Source organism: Chelonoidis abingdonii, chromosome 4 (assembly GCF_003597395.2).
Source record: "Chelonoidis abingdonii isolate Lonesome George chromosome 4, CheloAbing_2.0, whole genome shotgun sequence".
In the NCBI taxonomy this organism is placed as follows: Eukaryota; Metazoa; Chordata; order Testudines; family Testudinidae; genus Chelonoidis; species Chelonoidis abingdonii.
In genome coordinates, this window is record NC_133772.1 from 87,208,452 (window position 1) to 87,227,838 (window position 19,387).

At 43.3% G+C, this 19,387-nt stretch overlaps 1 protein-coding gene across 2 annotated transcripts in view; it reads left to right on the plus strand.

Moving 5' to 3' along the window:
- Window positions 1-5,148: 5,148 nt before the first annotated feature.
- RBM25 (RNA binding motif protein 25) overlaps window positions 5,149-19,387 on the plus strand; it is a 38,745-nt gene continuing 24,506 nt past the window's right edge. The window contains exons 1-5 of one of the 2 annotated variants that reach the window (XM_032781367.2): window positions 5,149-5,338; window positions 13,598-13,718; window positions 17,042-17,091; window positions 18,649-18,819; window positions 19,152-19,209. In XM_032781367.2, the coding sequence (XP_032637258.1) occupies window positions 13,613-13,718; window positions 17,042-17,091; window positions 18,649-18,819; window positions 19,152-19,209 (385 nt within the window). In that variant the 5' untranslated portion in view covers window positions 5,149-5,338; window positions 13,598-13,612. The remainder of the gene's footprint in view (window positions 5,339-13,597; window positions 13,719-17,041; window positions 17,092-18,648; window positions 18,820-19,151; window positions 19,210-19,387) is intronic. The other variant, XM_032781368.1, reaches the window with a different exon arrangement.

Below are 19,387 nucleotides of genomic sequence, written 5' to 3' on the forward strand. Positions count from 1 at the left end.
TAATGCAAATTTTAGACTATTCAAACTTGTAGTGAAAGAGGAATTATGGCAGGCTTGCTAGTATACACAGCAAGGAGAGTGTGGAATGACTGGAGCACATTCCCAGCTCTGCACTGACCTCCTGGGTGACCAAGGGCAAGTCATTTCTCTTTCTGCTTCAATGGCTTAATTTCGTAAAAAGATGATAAAACTTCCCTACTTAACAAAAGTGTTTAAGTTTAAGGTTTAGTATTGAATATTAAGTGATGTATCCTTCCGGGGCAGGGCAGGGGTGCGGGGAAGGTATTATAAATGTACAAGGATTATTTCACCCATTTTACAGATGGGGAAATGGAGTCACTAAATTTAAGGGATTTAGTCACCTGAATCCCTTAATTTAATTCAATTAAATTTAGACACAAAAGCATGGTGGGGCAGGGAAAGAGGAACAATACAACCATTGGTTGTGAGGGAGCTATGCCACTAGGGAAGAATGGGGATGGGGGTTAAATCAATGTAGACATCGCAGGAGCTACAAAGGTAGGAACATTTTTGTCTTTCTTGATCATCAATGCTCTATATCTTTAGAGCCCCCATTGCCTTCCCAAACCCTCTTTCACTGAGGGAAGTATTGGAAAGAATCTCTTCAAGGTGAACTGTGACAATTCCTGGACCTTCTGTCCCCTTCCTTGAAAACCAATGCATAGGCTCTATTTGAAGAAAACAGACTGTAAATAGTTAATCATTGTTTGTTTGTTTATAATGTGTGTGAGAGAGTGCAATCTACACTTTGATTGTTGACTGCAGCTTAGAAAAAACATAAGGATTCACCTATATTTCACCAAAACAAAGACTTTCCTTTAATTCAAGGATTTTAGAGTAAAAGGACTTGAGTTCTAGTGCTGACTTTACATTTGGAAAATGTTACATTGCATATTTCAGAAACCACCTTAACTCTGTACTTTGTATAGCTGCCCACCATCTATATAACAGATAGTAGTATACTTATAACAACCACAATTTCAAACATGGAATTAGAAATTCAACACATTCTGCAGGTAAGTTATCTCTCTTTTCTTTGATAACTAAGTAATGTACTAGGCTGTGTTGAGGAAAGTATTCTGGGACCTATAGCAAGGAAACAAAGTGGATTGGGATAAACCGAATACGTGATTGGCATCTGGACGGTGTGGTTTCTGACTCACAAAGGAAGGATGAATAGCCAACATATGCGGCTAGGTTTGAGAAAGAGATAATTTTTATAATATTGGAATAATGGGTGAGCAGGTGGATGTGGGAAGGAAGTGTTGCTGAACTCTATACTTGGACAATTTACATGGTTTCTTGATCAGAGAGACTAGTTGGGATGGGGGAGGGTGGAGTCTGGGGTCTAAATAATTAAGGTAAAGTAAAGAGCAATAGGTAGATGTCTATAGCTAATAACGAATGGGTGAACTGGTGTCTGTGTAGATCAAAATACCAAAATACCATGGATTTCTTATTAAGGGTCAAAATGGGGATAAATTACAATTGTCTTGTGAATTATTAGTATCTCTGGAAGTGGTATTGCGAATTTTGATTTTAATTTTTTTTCAGAAAGACTATAGTCTCAAAAGGAGTAAGCAACAAGCTGTGATCTGAGACCACAAGATGGGAGCCAGGAATTTAACGTTTCTCAATCCTGCCTCTCTTTCTTCTTCAGTTTTCCGATCTGTAAAATGAAGATAAGATTTGTCTGCCTCACAGATCTACTGCATGGATAAATTAATGTTCATAAACATTTTCATGACTAATAGTGCTAGATACTGCAATTGTTACATTTGTATTTATTAGTAAGGCTGCAAGTCTGTCACAGAGGTCACAAATTCTGTGACTTTCCGGTATGTCTGAGACTTCTGCAGTGGCCAGTGCGTCTGGCTGGGGCCAACCACGTTGGCCACTGCTGGGGCAGTCTTGGTCCACTGCGGCCCCCACCCAGTACCAGCAGGGGTCCTGGGCCGCACACTGACACTTGCTCCACCAAGCACCAGTGGGGGTCCTGGGCTGTGGGCCACTGCCCCCCCGCATCAGTGGAGGTCTCAGGCTGTGCACTGCTCCCCCCTCCCCAAGCACCTGTGGTGCCCTCAGGCCATCCCCCCCAACCAAGAGCATCTGCAGCACCCCCGGGCCACCCTTGCCCCAGAGCACCCAAGATTTAGTCAGAGGTATATAGTACAAGTCATGGATAGGTCACAGACCATGAATTTTTTTTTTTATCCTCCATGACTTTTACTAAAAATACCTGTGCCTAAAACATAGCCTTATTTATTAGTTATGGAGAAGTATAAATTGTAGCTAATCTATGTATTATCCTATTTAAATTAACAGCCTATAGTAAAGAAATTTTACTTCTAAAAGAGTCAGGTATTCACAAAACAGTGTACTACTGCCAAAACTGTTCAGCCTTGTACATATGCAAATCTATAATTCTCTTTACTAATAATTTATACAAATCTAATGGAAACAGCTTAAAGGGAAATGGTGCGCAAGACTGATGTTTTCACTGGCCTGCTGGCTGCTCAGGAATATGTGTGAAACAAGTTAGTGGACTCAGTTTGGTATCTCATTGCTGAATGTTCCAACCTGCTGCCACAATTGACAATCTTGTTAGCAGAAGACAAGAAGTAAATGTGCTGTCACAACTGAAATATTGTCTCAGCCTCTACAAAGGCAGGCCAACAAAAACTGGCAGGCTCTCTGTGAAGGCTATTGTTCTTCTAGAATATCTGGCAAATTTCTCCAGCATTGTGTTTGTAACAAAAATCTATGAAATAGATTTCTTCATAGGACAGCAACTTTGCCCCAACCATTACTCTCTTTGTTACTGGTCTGTTATAGGTATTAACCCATACTCTCCTGAAAATTGTCTTGAAGCCTCCTTTCTCACTATTGCAACATTGAGTAAACTGACTGTCATAAGCATAATTCCTAATTCTGAACCTTAGAGTCCAAAATGTGGGTGCCTGCATGAAACCTCCAAGCTTAATTACCGCTTGGATCTGATAGTGCTGTCACCAGCCAAAAATTTCCAGTGTTTGGCTCACTCTGGTCTCCCCAAAACCTTCCCTGGGGGACCCCAAGACTCAGATGCCCTGAGTCTTACCACAAAGGGAAATAACCCCCCTCCCCTTGTCTTCTCTTTACTTCCTCCCCAGGCTTCCCCTCCGTGGGTTATCCTGGAAGATTACTGTACTTAAACTCCTTGAATTACAAAACAGAGAGGGCAATTTACCTTCCCCCCTCCTTCTTTTTCCCCCTCCCAGTCTTTCCCTGAGAGAGACCGTAATCCTGGCACAGGGATTTCTATCCCCTAGAGCCTCACTTAGAAAAGAAAATCCAACAGGTTTTAAAAAGAAAAGCTTTATATAAAAAGAAAGAAAAGACATAAAAATGCTCTCTGTATCAAGATAACAATATACAGGGTCAATTGCTTAAAAGAAAAATATGAATAAACAGCCTTATTCAAAAAGAAATACAATTTAAACATCCCAGCAACTACACACATGTAAATACAAAAAAAACCAATAAAAGCCTACTGTTTTTCTACCTTTGTACTCACAACTTGGAAACTGAAGATTAGAAGCTTGAAGATAGAAAGATCCCTCTCATAGCCGAGAGACAGAGAAAAGACACAGACCCAAACATTCCCTCCCTGAGCTTTTAAAAAATCCGGTTTCCTGACTGGTCCTCTGGTCAGGTGTTTGGTTCCCTTTGTTAACCCTTTACAGGTGAAAGAAACATTAACCCGTAGCTATCTGTTTATGACACTGACCACTACAAAGCAGCTGTAAATTTGTAGTGTGAGCACCTTCTGCTCTCTTTGACTTGAGGCACTAGTTGCTGTATATATAACAGTTGCTGTGAACTCTGCCCCCCTTGACTTGAAAGTGGGTGGACTGGATTGGCCATAGAATCATAGAACTGGGAGGGACCTTGAGAGATCATCTAGTCCAGTCCCCTGCACTCAAGGCAGGACTAAGTATTATCTAAACCACCCGACAAGTGTTTGTCTAACCTGCCCTTAAAAATCCCCAATGATGGAGATTCCACATCTCCCTAGACAATTTATTGCAGTGATTAACCACTCTGACAGGAAGTTTTTCCTAATGTCCAACCTGAACTAAAGGTCTGGGTGAGGCCTGAACTCACAACCCCAGGTATACGCCCTCCTGCACTAACCAGCTGCACCACTGTAGGTGCTTGTTAGAAAATGCCTCCCTGCATTGGGTCAAACCTAGGTCAATTGCTTGGAAAGGGGCTATTCTTACCACTGTACCACCAATGCATCCATCTATTGGCCATGATCCTGCAAAGCCTTGTGCTTATCTTTATGTATTGTGTATATAATCCAAGAAAAGCTTTAAAAAGAAATAGCGAGGTAGGGTATGCCTTTTTTGATTTATGTGACATGAGCTGAATTATTGTGTAAAACAGATTCTCAAACTTATGCTTACTGTGGCCCAGCTTTTAATGGTCTGTACAAGACAAGCTCTTTCCTCCTCTTCATGCTCACAGGTAGAATCATAGAATATCTTCCACTGGCAATGTCATGGTATCTTCCTGGTAACTACAGTAATTGCCTACAGGGGAACATAGTCTGGGGAGGGGACAGCGTTTTGTATTTTTAAATGTAATTTATTGCGCTTTCGCTGCTGGCAAGGGAAGCCAGCAGCATGCGCCCTTCTCGCCCGTGGGCCCCACCAGCAGTAGCTGCTGTGTGTTACACCAGTTCGTCGTGGGTGGCTCACGGCAATGGGGCGACGCTGGCACCTGGCAGGCAGGACGGTGCCAGGGCGGAGGATAGGGTGCGGCTATACTGAGCCGCGATGCGGGGAGGGGGACACCAACCCCCTGATGCTTTTGTGTTAGGCAGGTGAGACGCCAGCAGCCCGCGGCCACTTGACCTCAAGATGGCGATTCTAGTAAGGGTCAATCAATTGGTTACCGCTCCTGGCTGCCCCCAGCAAAGATGGCGCCGGACGTGCCATTTCTCCCTACGCCCTTCTAGCCCTCGCCACTCTATGGTAAGAAGCGCTTAGTGCCTCTGTGCGCATAGCGAGGGCGTTCCGTCAGAACTCCCAGGATGCCTCTATGATCGGGCGGCGCGGTGCAGGGCGGGACGCTGGCGGAAGGGTGGCTCACGTGACCCCCAGCACAGCACGGTGGTGCGCCTGGTTCTGCGCGGTGTGTTCGCGGCCTAGAGGCCCCCAAGCCCGGCGGAGGCGGCGAGCGGGACAGGCCTGCCCCATCCCCGGCTGGCGCGTGCAGGAGAGGCTGAGGCGGTGCCCCGAACGCGGCTCCTGCCCCTCAGGGAAGGAGGGTGAGTCCCGGGGGCAGGTGGGGAGAGAAGCCGCCATCGGCGCCCGCCCGCCGGCCCAGGGAGGAGACGCGATTCCCCCCCCCCCCCCGCGTGCGCGAGGAAACCCCGCTCCCCATCCTGGGGAGAACCCGCTCCCTCCACCGAGGACCACGAGGGCGCTGCCCAGCGCCGGGGATGGGGGCGAGTCTCGCACTGAGGTGTGCATCGGTGTATCCCCCCTCCCCCCAGCAAGCGGCGAGTCTCTGCCTATGAGAGGGGGAGACGGGGACGCCCCTTCGCTGAGGGGTGGGGGCCACCTGCCATCCTCTCACTTGGAAACGCGGAGCGTAACCATCCATTCCCCCCCCTCCATGGAGGAGGGGGGCATCTCTTCGTCTCCACTGCCTGGCCCTGTGTAGTGAGTGGTGTTAGCTACATGTTTCAGCGTAGGCTACTTGGCACATACTCTGGGCAAAACCCATGGTGTTTAAGAATTTGCTAGTTGGCTGTGGATCCCACTAGGATAGACCAAGACTGACTAATTTGCTTTTAAACTGTATTGGTTTTGAAGATGTCTACGCTGGTAAAATGTATTGTGAGAGAACATTTTAACTGACATGTGAAATGTGATTTTGAAATGTGGGCAAGGACGATCATATTCAAAAATATCTTAGCTGGCTGTGATTAACAAAACTTTACCTGACTCTCGGGAGTCTAGCGTTTTAAAAGTTTTGATAAGAATATTTTTAAACAACACTTGTTTCCTCGAATAGGTCTACACCATCTCTGAGAAGAAGGTGGAGGCTTTCTCTGTTAGAAGGGAATAGTCTTCCCTTCATTTTAGTTAAAGATGGGGAGTCTCTATCAACTTCCTCCACACATGCATATTCTCTGGCTGTATCACTTTGTGAGGTGAAGATAAGCTAGGGGTGGGCAAACTACGGGCCGCATCCGGCCCATTAGGGCTTTGGATCTGGCCCATGGGATTGCCAGCCCCGTGGCTGTGCTGCAAGCAGCTAGCACCACATCCCTGCGAGCTGTGTGTGCTGCCCTTGCCTGTAGGCACCACCCCCAGCGCTCCCATTGGCAGGGAACATGGAACCGTGGCCAATGGGATCTTTGGGAAAGGTACCCACAGGCAAGGGCAGTGTTTGGCGCTCTCTGCCTTAGCTCTGTTGTGCGCTGCTGCTACCCTGGAGCCACTCAAGTTAAGTAGTGCTGGGCTGGAGCTCTCACCTCCATCCTTCCTGCACCGCTGCCCTGAGCCCCCTCCTGCACCCCAACCCCCTACCCTGAGCCCCCAACCGCCTGCCCTAGCCCCAACATTCATGGCCCTGCATGCAATTGCCCCACCCAGATGTGGCCCTCGGGCCAAAAACTTTGTCTACCCCTGAGATAAGCCACGACCACCAGTGCAGTGCAATAAGTGTGAAAGTTAAGGTTCTAGGCATTGTTGGGCCTTGAGAGAGAGAAGCCTAAATCATAGTCTTTTGTACTTTTTCTGGGGGCCAGATACCCTCTCAGTAGTTGCTTTGCAAATAGTTTTCTGGGTCTTCATGCTCCTCTCTAAAGATTTCCTGAGAAAGAAGGCGCACTGGATGCTGTAGCCGTAGTCACACAGAGGAGATATAATCATGTTGCTGAGGAATCCTCTCGTTCTCAGGATTGGGGTGCAGGCAGGCCCCTCATTGGCCTTCACAAATTGAAGCTTTGTGTGGGCACAACAAGTTGCAGAATCAGGGGCTAAACAGTAAAGTGTGTTGCAGTGAGAGGCAGGGCATGGAGGGAAGAGTAATGGGAAGGATAATGGCTATTTGCTGTTTTGGTTGTGTGTGCTGCCTCTTGGGCCGCCTTTGCCTGCATAGAAGGTGAAAATCCACAGCCCTGAGTTACGCAGCTATATTGAACGAAATCACAGTATGCCAAGAATATAACAGAACCTCAGAATGATGGCAAATTGTGGTTTTAGCTGTTTTCTTCTTCAAAATAGCTTAAAATTCTATAATGAGGATTGTGTTAACCTAATTTAGACCCCACTCCTGCATACATTGAACTTAATGACAATACTGACCAGAACAATTTTCTTTTTCAGTTTCCTCTTCCAGAGGTCATCCTGTTCTGCAGTCTTTTTGATATTTTTCTTGCTAACCTGTACTGTTAAGTGAAATGAGAAATGTGCAAATTATTTGAGAACAATGTATAAAAAAGGACATTCATTCATTCTTTGGCAGTGATACTACTTAGGACTAGACTTTGAAGACTCCCATAATCAGAATTGTCTAAAGTTTTTCACCCTAGGAGTTTGCTTGTTTTAGAAAGTATTTGAAACATGGATGTGATGAAAAGATTGCAGATTTTTAACAAAATACAAGGTAACATAGTATTCAAATCACCAGCAGAATATTTGTAACATCCTATTAATTTGAGCAATTCTGATATAATTTACAAGCCTCACCAGCATAATTCTGCAACCAGCTGTATATAAAACTAGACTTTCAGTAAAGCATTCCACGTTGGAGTCCAGACAAAAAAAATTTCTAAAATATATTTCGGAATATATCTGCATGTGCACCAGCTTTTGCCTAAGACTTGAACAAGCCAAGCTTAAATTTCTGATTGGTTAACCAAACTGTAATAGAAGAATTTTCCAAAGGTGAATCGCACCAACAGCATTTCCTTATTTCAGAAACTGCTTTCTTATTTGCCTCATGTTTTGCCAAAAAATCTTCTTACTGTAGACTAAATATACAGACTTTGAAATGCAAAAGGACAGTATTGGAAGAATTTTGGAGGTGAGGTAAAATCAGAGTTAAAATGGAAATAGCCAGAACAGCCTTGACCATGTCATCGCTACTTTGATGACATAATATGCATCTTTAACTTCAAATATATATTTTAAAAAATTAATCACGTCACACAGCGGGCAAGAGTTGAAGGTTCTGTAATTCCTGTGCTACAATTGATATTACCAACACCTTGTGTAGTGCAGCCTCAGTTTAACATTCAGTGTTGTAATTCACTGTTGCATGAGAAATACAGGCTTCTGAATGCTGTTTTTTAATAGATTTTTAAAATAATTTTTTAGTTACCTTTGGAAAGGAAACTACCCATTTTGCTTGACCAGATTTTGAAAAGACCAATATTAAAACAAATGGAAAACTATTCTGGGAATTAATGCTACTAGTGTCAAAAGTTAATGTCATCAAGATGTTATTTCTGCAAGGAGGCTTAGTTGCCAATTTAATAAAAAATTAAAGATGTCCTTGATTGCTTTAATTACATTACTGATTCTAGTAATGAGAAATTCATGTTCTACTTACAGCCCTGTCTGCTCACCCATCATTATTAAAAATATATTCTATATATTTAAAGTTCAAAAGTACTCTGAATAATTGAAATTTTAGTTTCTTTAGCCACAGAATGTGAACATGGCATCAGCAGTGCAAGCTTCCCACGCTTCCTTGCTAATATGCTGGAACGGTGATGCAGTGGAAGTGCTTGGTAATGAGACAGTAGTACAGCCTCCACATTATTTCAGTATTTGGAATGGCATCACTTGTGATGGTGACTTCAGTGTTGTAGACACCTATTCTCCAGGTATTGAACTCTGGACTCTCATCACTGACACATTTTGTGTAGGCTCAGTTTCATTCAAAGTCCTGCTATGTTAATGCATTAGTGAAAGCCACCTGTAACTTTGCATAAGGTAATATAAAAACAAGAGCTATAATATACACTTCTTCTCACTTGTGAAAATATATTGATATCATTTAAGTGCTTACTTCACACTTTTTCTTAACACTTTGGAGAAATCTGAAGTTTTCCATATACCTATTGAGTGGACAGAGCTTGAAAAATTTATCAGATCCAGAAAGCTAACCCTACTAGTTGTAGGCCAGTATGAAAGGGCAGCCCCTGGTGAGAAGCTCCATATCCCAACTGCTAGGATGCCTACTAGGGTGTTCTCTCTGGACTGTGCTTGGATGCTCATACCTTTCTGTATTAGCCTTTGGTTTGTGGGTTGCCAGCTGTCTAATCACACAAACCTAAATATCCCTTCCTTGAGGCCCCACCCCGCTCACTCCACCCATCACCCCTCCCCGTCACTTGCTCCCTCCCTCCCCACTTTCACTGGGCTGGGGTTGAGGGGTTTGAAGTGTGGGAGGGAGCTCTGGGATGAGCCTGGGGCAGGGTGTGGGTGCAGGAGGGAGTGCAGGGTGCAAGCTCTGGGAGGGAGTTAGGATGCAGGAGGGAGCTCTGGGCTGGGATGGGGGTTGGGTTGCAGGCTCTGGGAGGGAGCGCAGGGCTTGGGTAGGGGATGGATGCAGGAGGGCCTGTGGCATGCAGGCTCTGGCTGGGAGGCGCTTACCTCGAGTGGCTCCCAGTTGGTGGCGCAGTGGGGCTAAGGCATGTTCCCTGTCTGCCCTGGTCCTGTGCCGCTCCCAGAAGCAGCTGGCACGTCTCTGCGTCCCCTGTGGGGGGAACAGGGGGCTCTTCCCATGCCTGCAAGCGCCACCCCACAGCTCCCATTGGCTGAAGTTTGTGACCAATGAGAGCTGCGGGGGCAGCACACAGAGAACTCCCGCCCCCCAGAGGCCGCAGGGATGTGCCAGCTGCTTTTGGGAGTATTGTGAAGCAGGGCAGGCAGGGAGTCTGCTTCAGCCCCACTGCACTGCCAGACTTTTAGCACCTAAAATCTCCCTGTTTGTCTTCAGTAGCTTCCAGAAGGTAGGGTGTAATTCTGGGAGAATCCCAGCAAAACCTGGCTGGAGGGTTGGCAACCCTAACAATTAACTTGAACCGCCAAAGCTCTTCTGACTGATAGAAGGGAGAAGGAGCACATGCCTTCTTCTCTCCCTCATCTAAGAGTTTACTAATTGTTGTTGGAGAAATCCTGCTACTCAATTCCTTCTCTCTGGTTCTTGCCCCACACACCCCCAAAAAAAACCCCAAAAACCCACCCCCAAAACAAACTCCAGACAACCTCCTAGCTATATAATTGAATTGATTCACATTAGTGAGATCTTTTCAAGGGCTAGAAACGTGTTCCTTTTTTAAACAAGTTTAAATTTGGTGACTTTTTCAAGTTGTGAAGATAGCAACACATTTCATTCACTGTAGGCCTAGATATGAAAGTTTGTAAACCATGTCTGTTCCTTAACAATTGTTTTTTATTCATGTTGAGGGCTAAAGGTTATTCCATTGAATGCTAGGTTTTGCTTTGATTTTGATCAAAAACAAACCTTAACTTATATGGACATATGAGCCTCCAGCTCATTTGGAACAAATCTGGGTCCAATAGTTCTTTCCTGCCATCCTTCCCAAAAACTGTCTTTATATATCCACATATGGAGGAGTCCCTTTGTTCAGACCTCTCCTTTCCTGGGACCCTGGGAAGTGATTGCTTGCAAGGATGCATATGATGCATTTGGCTTTTGGTTAGGAAAGTACACAACTAAAAAAACCTAGGTGGAGAAGGGACTCTCCTTATTCTTCCACCCCAGAAGTCTTAGATGTTAGTAGTATTTCAGCTATTTTAAACTGCTACGTCAAGTATATGTGACAGTAGATTTTTGATCCAAGAGCTTAATGGCAAAAGGGACAGCAATGAGAGAGCCATAGAAAGGAGAGGCATGCTAAAAAAACTGAACTGTAGAAAAGTTTGTCTATTTTGTATGATGTAAGTATAGCTTAGATCTTATAAATGTAGGAATACTTCTGTTTGCTTCCTGGTTCATCCACCACTACAGGCCTTGTATCGCAGATATATTTTACCTTTGCTTGTGGTGGGAAGAGCTAGATGCCCTTTGGCCAGTTAAAGGGACGTTGTCTCTACTTGAATCTTTTGTTAATTGGCTAACTTTACTACACTTGCATAGTGCTCCATTTTAACTAGTAGGAACTGAACTTTAAAAAATAGCTTTTTTTTTTTCTTTTTCCTGCTCCTGCTTAGAGGTATCTTTGACGTGATCTCAAGAGTAACACCAGCAAATATGCTTGGACTCACTGTCCCAGTGTACACGCCTGCTTATTTCCATAGTTCTTCCAGACTCTGTGAAAATAATCTTGGTTCTGAATTCTAATATCACATGTAACTCCTTCCCTGAGGTCTCTGTCTATCTCTTGTTATGGTAGGATAGTGGTATTAGCTTTTAGTGCTAATATCCTAGCACTGCCATGTTTTCTGCTTGCTTCTATGTATGGGAGGTACTCCTAGGCCCAGTGGCTCGTTTCGTGCACCTCCGTGCCCCAACATGAGTCGGATATAGATAGTGTTTCTTGTTCCTCATACATCTAGCTCTAGCACTATTTCCTGCTCATTCTGGCTCCTGTACTTGGGGGAGGGGGCACCATCACACTCCAAATTATCTCTCTAACCAACTCTTGCTAAACAAAATCCATTTTTAAAACTGGACAAAAAACATACCTTCCGCAGGATTGGAACCCTGTTGATTCAGGGATAGGGCTGAGTCTGGCATTCTGACTTAGTGGTACCCCATTTACTTAAGAGTATAGGCTCATGGTAGGGTATTTGCATGGTAATAGTTACTGATGCATTAATGTATGAGACTTTACTCAAGCAGATAACATGCAAATAATACTGATAAGCATACGGGTTTTTTTGGTTTGTTTTTTTAACACCAGTTTTGTCTGTAAAGACCAGATATTTGAATAACAAGCTAGATTACTTTTTAGATAGTTTCAGCACTATCTTAGCAATTATATTCACAACTATTATATTAAACTAAGAGTATATACCTCCCTTCTGTTTTGGTAGGAGGTGTAAACACTTTTCAAACTGTAAGTGGTCTCTTGTAAGTGTATATATAGATCAGTGGTCCCCAACGCAGTGCCTGCAGGCGCCATGGTGTCTGCCGGGGCATTTATGTGCATCCGCCTAGTGCCCAGCAGGGGAGAGAAGCTGCAGCCCCGCGCCTGCCGGGGACAGAGAACTCCGGGGCCTGCAGGCTGCAGACACCAGTGTTCTCTGTCCCTGGCAGGCACAGGGCTGCAGCTTCTCTCCAGATTTGAAGCCGAGAGAAGTCGTGGCCCTGCCCCTGCCGGGGACAGAGCGCTCTGGGGCTGCAGGCTGCGGGCGCCAGTGTTCTCGATCCCTGGCAGGTGTGGGGCCGCAGCTTAAGCTGGAGAGAAGCCACAGCCCTGCCCCTGCTGGGGACAGAGAACTCTAGGGCTGCAGGCTTCACTGTATGTTAAAGTAAGAATAGTAAATATATTTGGACCAGCAGTTCAACAATGTTTAACTTTTTTAAAATAAATAAGATGAAAACTGTAGTTTATCTTGTAAAAACTCCATAATTTTTCTTACAGGTAGATAAAGAGCAAATTCACATGGTAAGATGAAAGAGTAATTGCCGAATAATTTAATTAATACCTTTTACATGTAAAATTACCCTTTTATCTTATGGATTCATATATTATGTATATTAAATATGGTGATTTTCGTATTATTTAATGTACAAATACAAAATAAGCCTTGAAAAACTGTTGGTGCCCGCCACACTCTTCTGAAAACATGAATGTGCTACTGGCCACACAAAGGTTGGGGACCACTGATATAGTGAGTGTGTCTGAATAGTGACTGCGTTGTAGAATGTTCTTTATTATGGGTAGGTAGCATGCTGACTCTTCAACTCATCAGCTGCCAGCCAAGTTGAACCAACAAACGTAGGAAATGGCAAGTTAAAAATAGACCGGAGAACTCTCTGTATGCCTATCAACTCTCTGCGTTCACAGTTAGGAATTTTCCTGGTGTTTGTCCCATTAATGGATATTACTTTTAGCAAAATGTCAGGAAATCCCGATTCTGACCCTCAGTAACTTGTCTCACAAACATCTAATACATTAGCACTTCATCTGTGCAGGAGAGCTAGTTGGCTTATTGCAAAACTTTATTCTGAAATTATTTTTTATTTTAGATATTGGAAAAGTAACTCCTGTGGGCATATTGTATTTTCTCTGAGCTCGTTAACTACAAACAGTTCTTTGTGAAATGTTTGGCATAAAGAATTAGTTTAATCTCTTGCATCTGTCCATCCTAAAAGGCAAGACTTTCATGTTTAGTAATAGCACTATTAGAAAAGAAGTCTTCCACTACTGCTGCGTTATTGCTTCATTGGGGAAAAGAAAACTAAAACTGAAGTTTGCATTTCCAACAGGCAGTCCCTAAAAGGACGAAAATCAGAGTTAGTGTGGTGATTATCAGTTCACTCCACTTCGAATAGATGATGTTTTGAGGCTATCTTTTTTTCCCCCTCCCAGATTGCTGCTGCAAGAATGTCTTTTCCACCTCACTTGAATCGCCCTCCTATGGGAATCCCAACACTTCCACCTGGGATTCCACCTCCACAATTTCCTGGTTTTCCTCCACCTGTACCTCCTGGTAAGTGATGTTAGCAAGTAGAACCACCATGGAACCAAGTGAATTTTTCCTGTACTGAATTTTAAACCTTTTGTATTCAGTCTTGCACTTATACAATTGCGAACAGGTATTTGAAGGCTGAAGACCCTATTTATCCATAGAGATTTATCCATAAACTTCTCATTGTTATGCCCAATGTTTCGCTGACCAGAAATTAAAACTTTTAGAATGAGAATAGCTCAGTTTCTGTGTCTAGTTATTCCTCATTCTCTCCATTGAGATTGTCTCCTAACATCATTTGTTTGTGGTGATGGGTTTTAGGACACCTACCTACTTGGCAATGGACTGCAGTTTTCAACTTTTTTCAAACAGGTCACTGTAACAGCCTTTGGATGGTAACCCAAACACCATAGAAGGCACTTTTGGATACCCTGGGCATGTGTGCTAGGAAAATATAGCAGCAACTTTTCGTAGCTGCTAGCCTGTTTTGAACTTGAACCCATAGGTGAAAGGCTTCAGAGCTCATTAGCGGTCCCTTGGCCATGGTTTTAATTTGCACACGGAGAACCTTTCCTTGTTGTTTATATTACAGTACACGTAGTCCTCAGGCTTATGACACAATTGGTTCCTGAAAATTGTCGTAAGTCGAAACATCATAATTCAGAACCACAGTACACTCCATTGCGGGACCAAGTGTCGTGAAGTCTAAACCAGTTGTCATAAGTTGAACTAGGGTGTCAATTCAGAAATGTCGTAAGTGCCGTTCATCATAAATTGAACGCCGTAAAGTCGAGGACTGCCTGTAATGCTGAGAGGCCCTAATCTAGAGGGGGCCCTTTTGTGCTAAGCCCGTGGTCCCCAACCTTTTTTGTCTGGCGGGTGCCAGACGACGAGCCACTGAGTACCGTGGCTGGCGGATGAGCATCCGCTGAAATGCCACTGAGAAGCAACAACGTCAATAGGCATCACCGCCGACAAGCAGCACCATCCAGAGGAGTCAACGCCGAAATGTCACCGAAAATCAGCAGCGATGCCTCTGGATGACGCTGCTTCGCGGCAGCATTTCAGTGGATACTTGTCCACCGGACAGTACGTGGACGCACATAGATGCCCGGGCGGGCGCCATGGTGCCTGCGGCACTGCGTTGGGAACCACGGTGCTAAGCACTGTGTGAAGACATGGCTTACAGCTTGAGAAGTTTACAATCTAGTCCAATTTACAAAACACAGATTTTATTTTAATCCTTGTCACATCTAAATATTTCCCATCAAGGTTGGCAACTTTTGGGACCACGAGATCCCCTAACATAGGAGAAGTTGGGGATGAGCTAGCCTACTTTTTGTACTCTGCATTGCAGGTTGGGAGCCCTGAGTTTAGTTCTGTCTCTAGCTTTCTAAGCAAGCAAAATGTTCTGGAGGAATGGGAAGTGTTCTGAGATTTCATAAGGAACAAGATGGATCCTTGGGATGGAAGCTATTACTGGTTGCACATTTTGTTTTGGAATAACTTTCTAAGACCATATATAACTGCCTAAAAAAAACTGAACTCTGTGGACCATGTTTCTCCTCCAAGAGATACAACTTAAATATTGTGTTCTATATTTTAACAGATGTCAGCAGGCCATATAGATAACTATCCCAATACTGCTTCATATGGGAATGTGTGCCCTATCTGGCATTGTCACATGGTGAAGACACACCTATTAGTACCTTATGGTGCCTAATTTTTAGACCTGTTTTGTGTGTGTGTGTTGGGTAAAACTTGCTTTGACTGGACTTCCATAAGCCCATTTTATGCAAAAAGCAAGTTAAAATCCTCTGCTAAACCTGTCTGTTGTAACATTAACATTTCTCTCTCATTCATTTTCTGTTGTTGTCTCCTTATACATATTGTGCTTCCCAGTCTCTCTTCTTCCATTTTTAAATCTCTCCCTCTGCTTCCATTCTACTCCCCTTCCAGTGTCTCTTCTTCCTCTGCTCCCAGTGCTTAACCATTGGGCTATCATTCTAGTTTCTCTTACATTGATTGCTCATTCTTTCTTCTCATGCCTATGGACAGGCCAGCCTCAATCTGAAGACAGAAGCTTTACTTTTCCAGGCTAACAGTACATGCTTCTCGCTGAACTTCAGCTGCATAGGTTGGAGCAGGGAGTAACTGGATGCTGGTGGAGTGGGAGAGAAGGGTGAGAGGAGCTGTTGCATTATGTTGCAGTTAAGTACTGCTGCAAAATGCTGCACAGCCCATGGGCTATAGAAAATGCCTTGTTGATCCTGTGTGTGGCTTTATGGGTTATCCAGTGGTGTCTTGCAGAGTAAAATATTTTCAGAAGCCATGTGGCTGAACTACTGCATATATGGCTATAAATGTTAACACAGTTTTATGTCCTAGTGGGTAATTCTGGAATGGTTTGCAGAATATAAAACACTCATCCTCCTCGTGCATTGAGATCCCCACACCCCCAACCAAGCTGCTGGCATCCAGATTGCCACACACAGAACCCTCTTACCTCACAGCTGGATCGGGCTGAGCCTGCTTGCCCCACACCTGGATGGGGTGGCAGGGCTGGGCATGCGTGCAATACTCTCTTCCTCTCACTCACTGTTGCAGAGTGCCTGGAGCTGCGAAGAGGCAACAGAGATAACATCACAGATAACAGTCTTTTTCTGCTTAGAGTTATTCCATTAGGTAATAGTGGAATATGCTGTGGGTTTAAAGTTCCCAGTGACCCATTTGGGGGTAGGAGGAGAGAAGCAGTCAATATAGCAGGGGTAGGCAACCTATGGCACGGGCACCAAAGGCAACCGCAAGCTGATTTTCAGTGGCACTCACGCTGCCCGGGTTCTGGCCACCGGTCCAAGGGGCTCTGCATTTTAATTTAATTTTAAATGAAGCTCCTTAAACATTTTAAAAACCTTATTTACTTTACATGCAACAATAGTTTAGTTATATATTATAGACCTATAGAAAGAGACCTTCTAAAAACATTGAAATGTATTACTGGCACGCGAAACCTTTCATTAGAGTGGATAAATGAAGACTCGGTACAGCACTTCAGAAATATTGCAGGGGTCGGCAACCTAGTTTTATCTGATGAAATGTTTTGTGTTTTTCAATTTTTGTTTTTAAATAACTGAAGGTTTGTTATGTAATTTGCTACAATAAACATCAAGGTTGCAAACTCAAGCAGACGCACATACAAAATGCCTGAATTAAAGTTGCCCATGCAACCCTGATTTAGCCGTCTTGTACATATGCATTTTGATACAGTCTTTAATTATATGACCACATTATAATTAAATGTTGGTGTGTGTGGGTAACATTGATATATTCTCTGTCTCCCTCAGGGACCCCCATGATTCCTGTACCAATGGGCATTATGGCTCCTGCTCCAACGGTAAGTGGTACTGGGAGTAGGGGCAAAGTAATGTGCACAGAACATGCTTTATTGATTGAAACTACTCTATATGTAATTTGCCCCCAATTTATTAACAACCTTCATAACCATGAAAGGAAAGGCTTGGTGTTAAATGTTTGATTGATACGTTAAACTCTGAACTGGGCAAGGTTTTAAAAGGATGTATATAGAATTGCTAACTGCTAGAAATTGAAACAGTTATTGTTTGCAAATAGAAATAAAAGTTGAACTTTCTATCTCAAATGAAGTAATTTAGAGATGGCCTTGTGATAATACTCTGCACTGCTGTGCAAAACATTAGAGTTGGCTGACTGGTCTCTTGCTTACCAGATCAGTAGGCCTGCAGGGTGCCCTGAGGTATTCCGTCGCCCGTATCGGTAAGTACATCGCCCAACACTGCTGCTAAACTGGCCAGAAGAGTCAGTGCTGACAAGCTTCTGAGCAAGTTCTGACAAGTCCTTTTTGGCTACAGTGTTGTGGGAGGGGAAAGATGCTCAGGACTTATGGAGACCTTGAGGGAAAAACTGCTTTTGGTGGTTTTATCTATACACATGGATTCTTACTGGCATGCAGGGTTGTTTTCTGACTATAAAATCTGGGTTCATTCTAGGTATTAAAGCCATTTCCTAGCTGTTTTTCCATCTAAACTAATGGGGCTGCTGTTACTAAAATCTTGCGAAAGTGGAATCTGCTGAAGAAATTAGTCCAAACCTAATGTGTCTAACAGAGGAATATACTCATGCTAAATTATGTATTTTATAGCAGTAAGATGCTGGAACAAATGCATTATTCAGTATCTTGGAAGAAATATGGTTGTGCCCCTGGCCTTAAAGAATTGATGAGGAAGAAATAAGCACATGCGCACAATGAATTTTTTTTTTTTTAAAAAAACTTTCTTTATAACATGACTGGAAGATGTGCACACACATGAATGCACCATACTGACATACGTATGCTCCAGTTCCCAAACCATTTCTTCTTCACATTCAAGAAAAGAGGCCATCATAGAGGAAGGATGTGGATTGATAAAGTAAAACATTGGTTTCTGTGTAAAATCTGGAAGTATTAGGACATGGTACGTGGTGCTATGAGTATTTTTTTGAGCCAGAATTAATCTTTTATTTACGGTCATAACTGTTAAGAATCTATTTCTCATAGGACATTAAGGTGTACCAGTTTATCAAAGGATGGCAGGCTCATTGCTCATTTTTGGAGGAAGTACTGAGTTAAAGATGACCCATAACGTCTTATCCAAAATGATCTCCTTGCACAACTATACCTCTTTCTGCCTTGCATTTCCAGCAAAGATTTTAAAATAACAATTTCATTCTTTTGAATCTAGTAGGCAATATCTATCATATTCTGTGTAGAATCTTAAAACTACTGTCCTGCTGTATTGGCGTGCAGTTATCATGCTATGCTATAAACTTATTAGTGAAACACCTCTAGATCTCCAACTCTTCCTTGTTTTAAGGCTCTAAACCATTTTCTGATAAGTTATAAAATAGATACAGACATCTTGTTTTTCCTCCATAGGTCTTAGTTCCTACCGCAGTGTCCATGGTTGGAAAGCACTTGGGAGCCAGAAAAGAGCACCCGGGTCTAAAGAATAAAGAAAATGATGAAAACAGCGGTCCCACTACCACGGTCTTTGTGGGCAACATTTCCGAGAAGGCATCAGATATGCTTATAAGACAGCTCCTAGCTGTAAGTGCAGTAGTTGGTTTGTTAGACTTCCACCTCAGATGGTGTGTAATGTAAATATTCCGTCATCACTATAAACATGGTAGGATTAATTCACAAGCAGTGAAGTTGGCCACTGATGGTGCAGTAATGACATGTTCATTAGACTTGTGTGAAAAGTGAACAATCAGTTTGACCAGAATAGCTTTCTTTCAGCTGGTACCAAATAGGAATATAGAAGATTTTTAGCAAAATTAACCCTTTTTTGATTCCTTCGCAGAATGGTACAGTATTGTGTGAGCAACTGTTTAACATTTATTAAATGGTAATGTTCCTTTCTTAATTTTGCCTTCAAGAAATGTGGCTTGGTTTTGAGTTGGAAGAGAGTGCAAGGGGCATCTGGAAAACTTCAAGGTAAGTGTTGCTTTTTGGCATCCTGATCAGATTTATTTATTTTGATTATCAGGCAGCTTTCAAGTATATACTGACAAATGAATATAATTCTAATATTTTGCATTTAAATTGAGTTGCATATGGCAATTTTTCCTGTTAAATCTTTATAAAAAAGGAACAAGGTCGAAATCTTAAATTT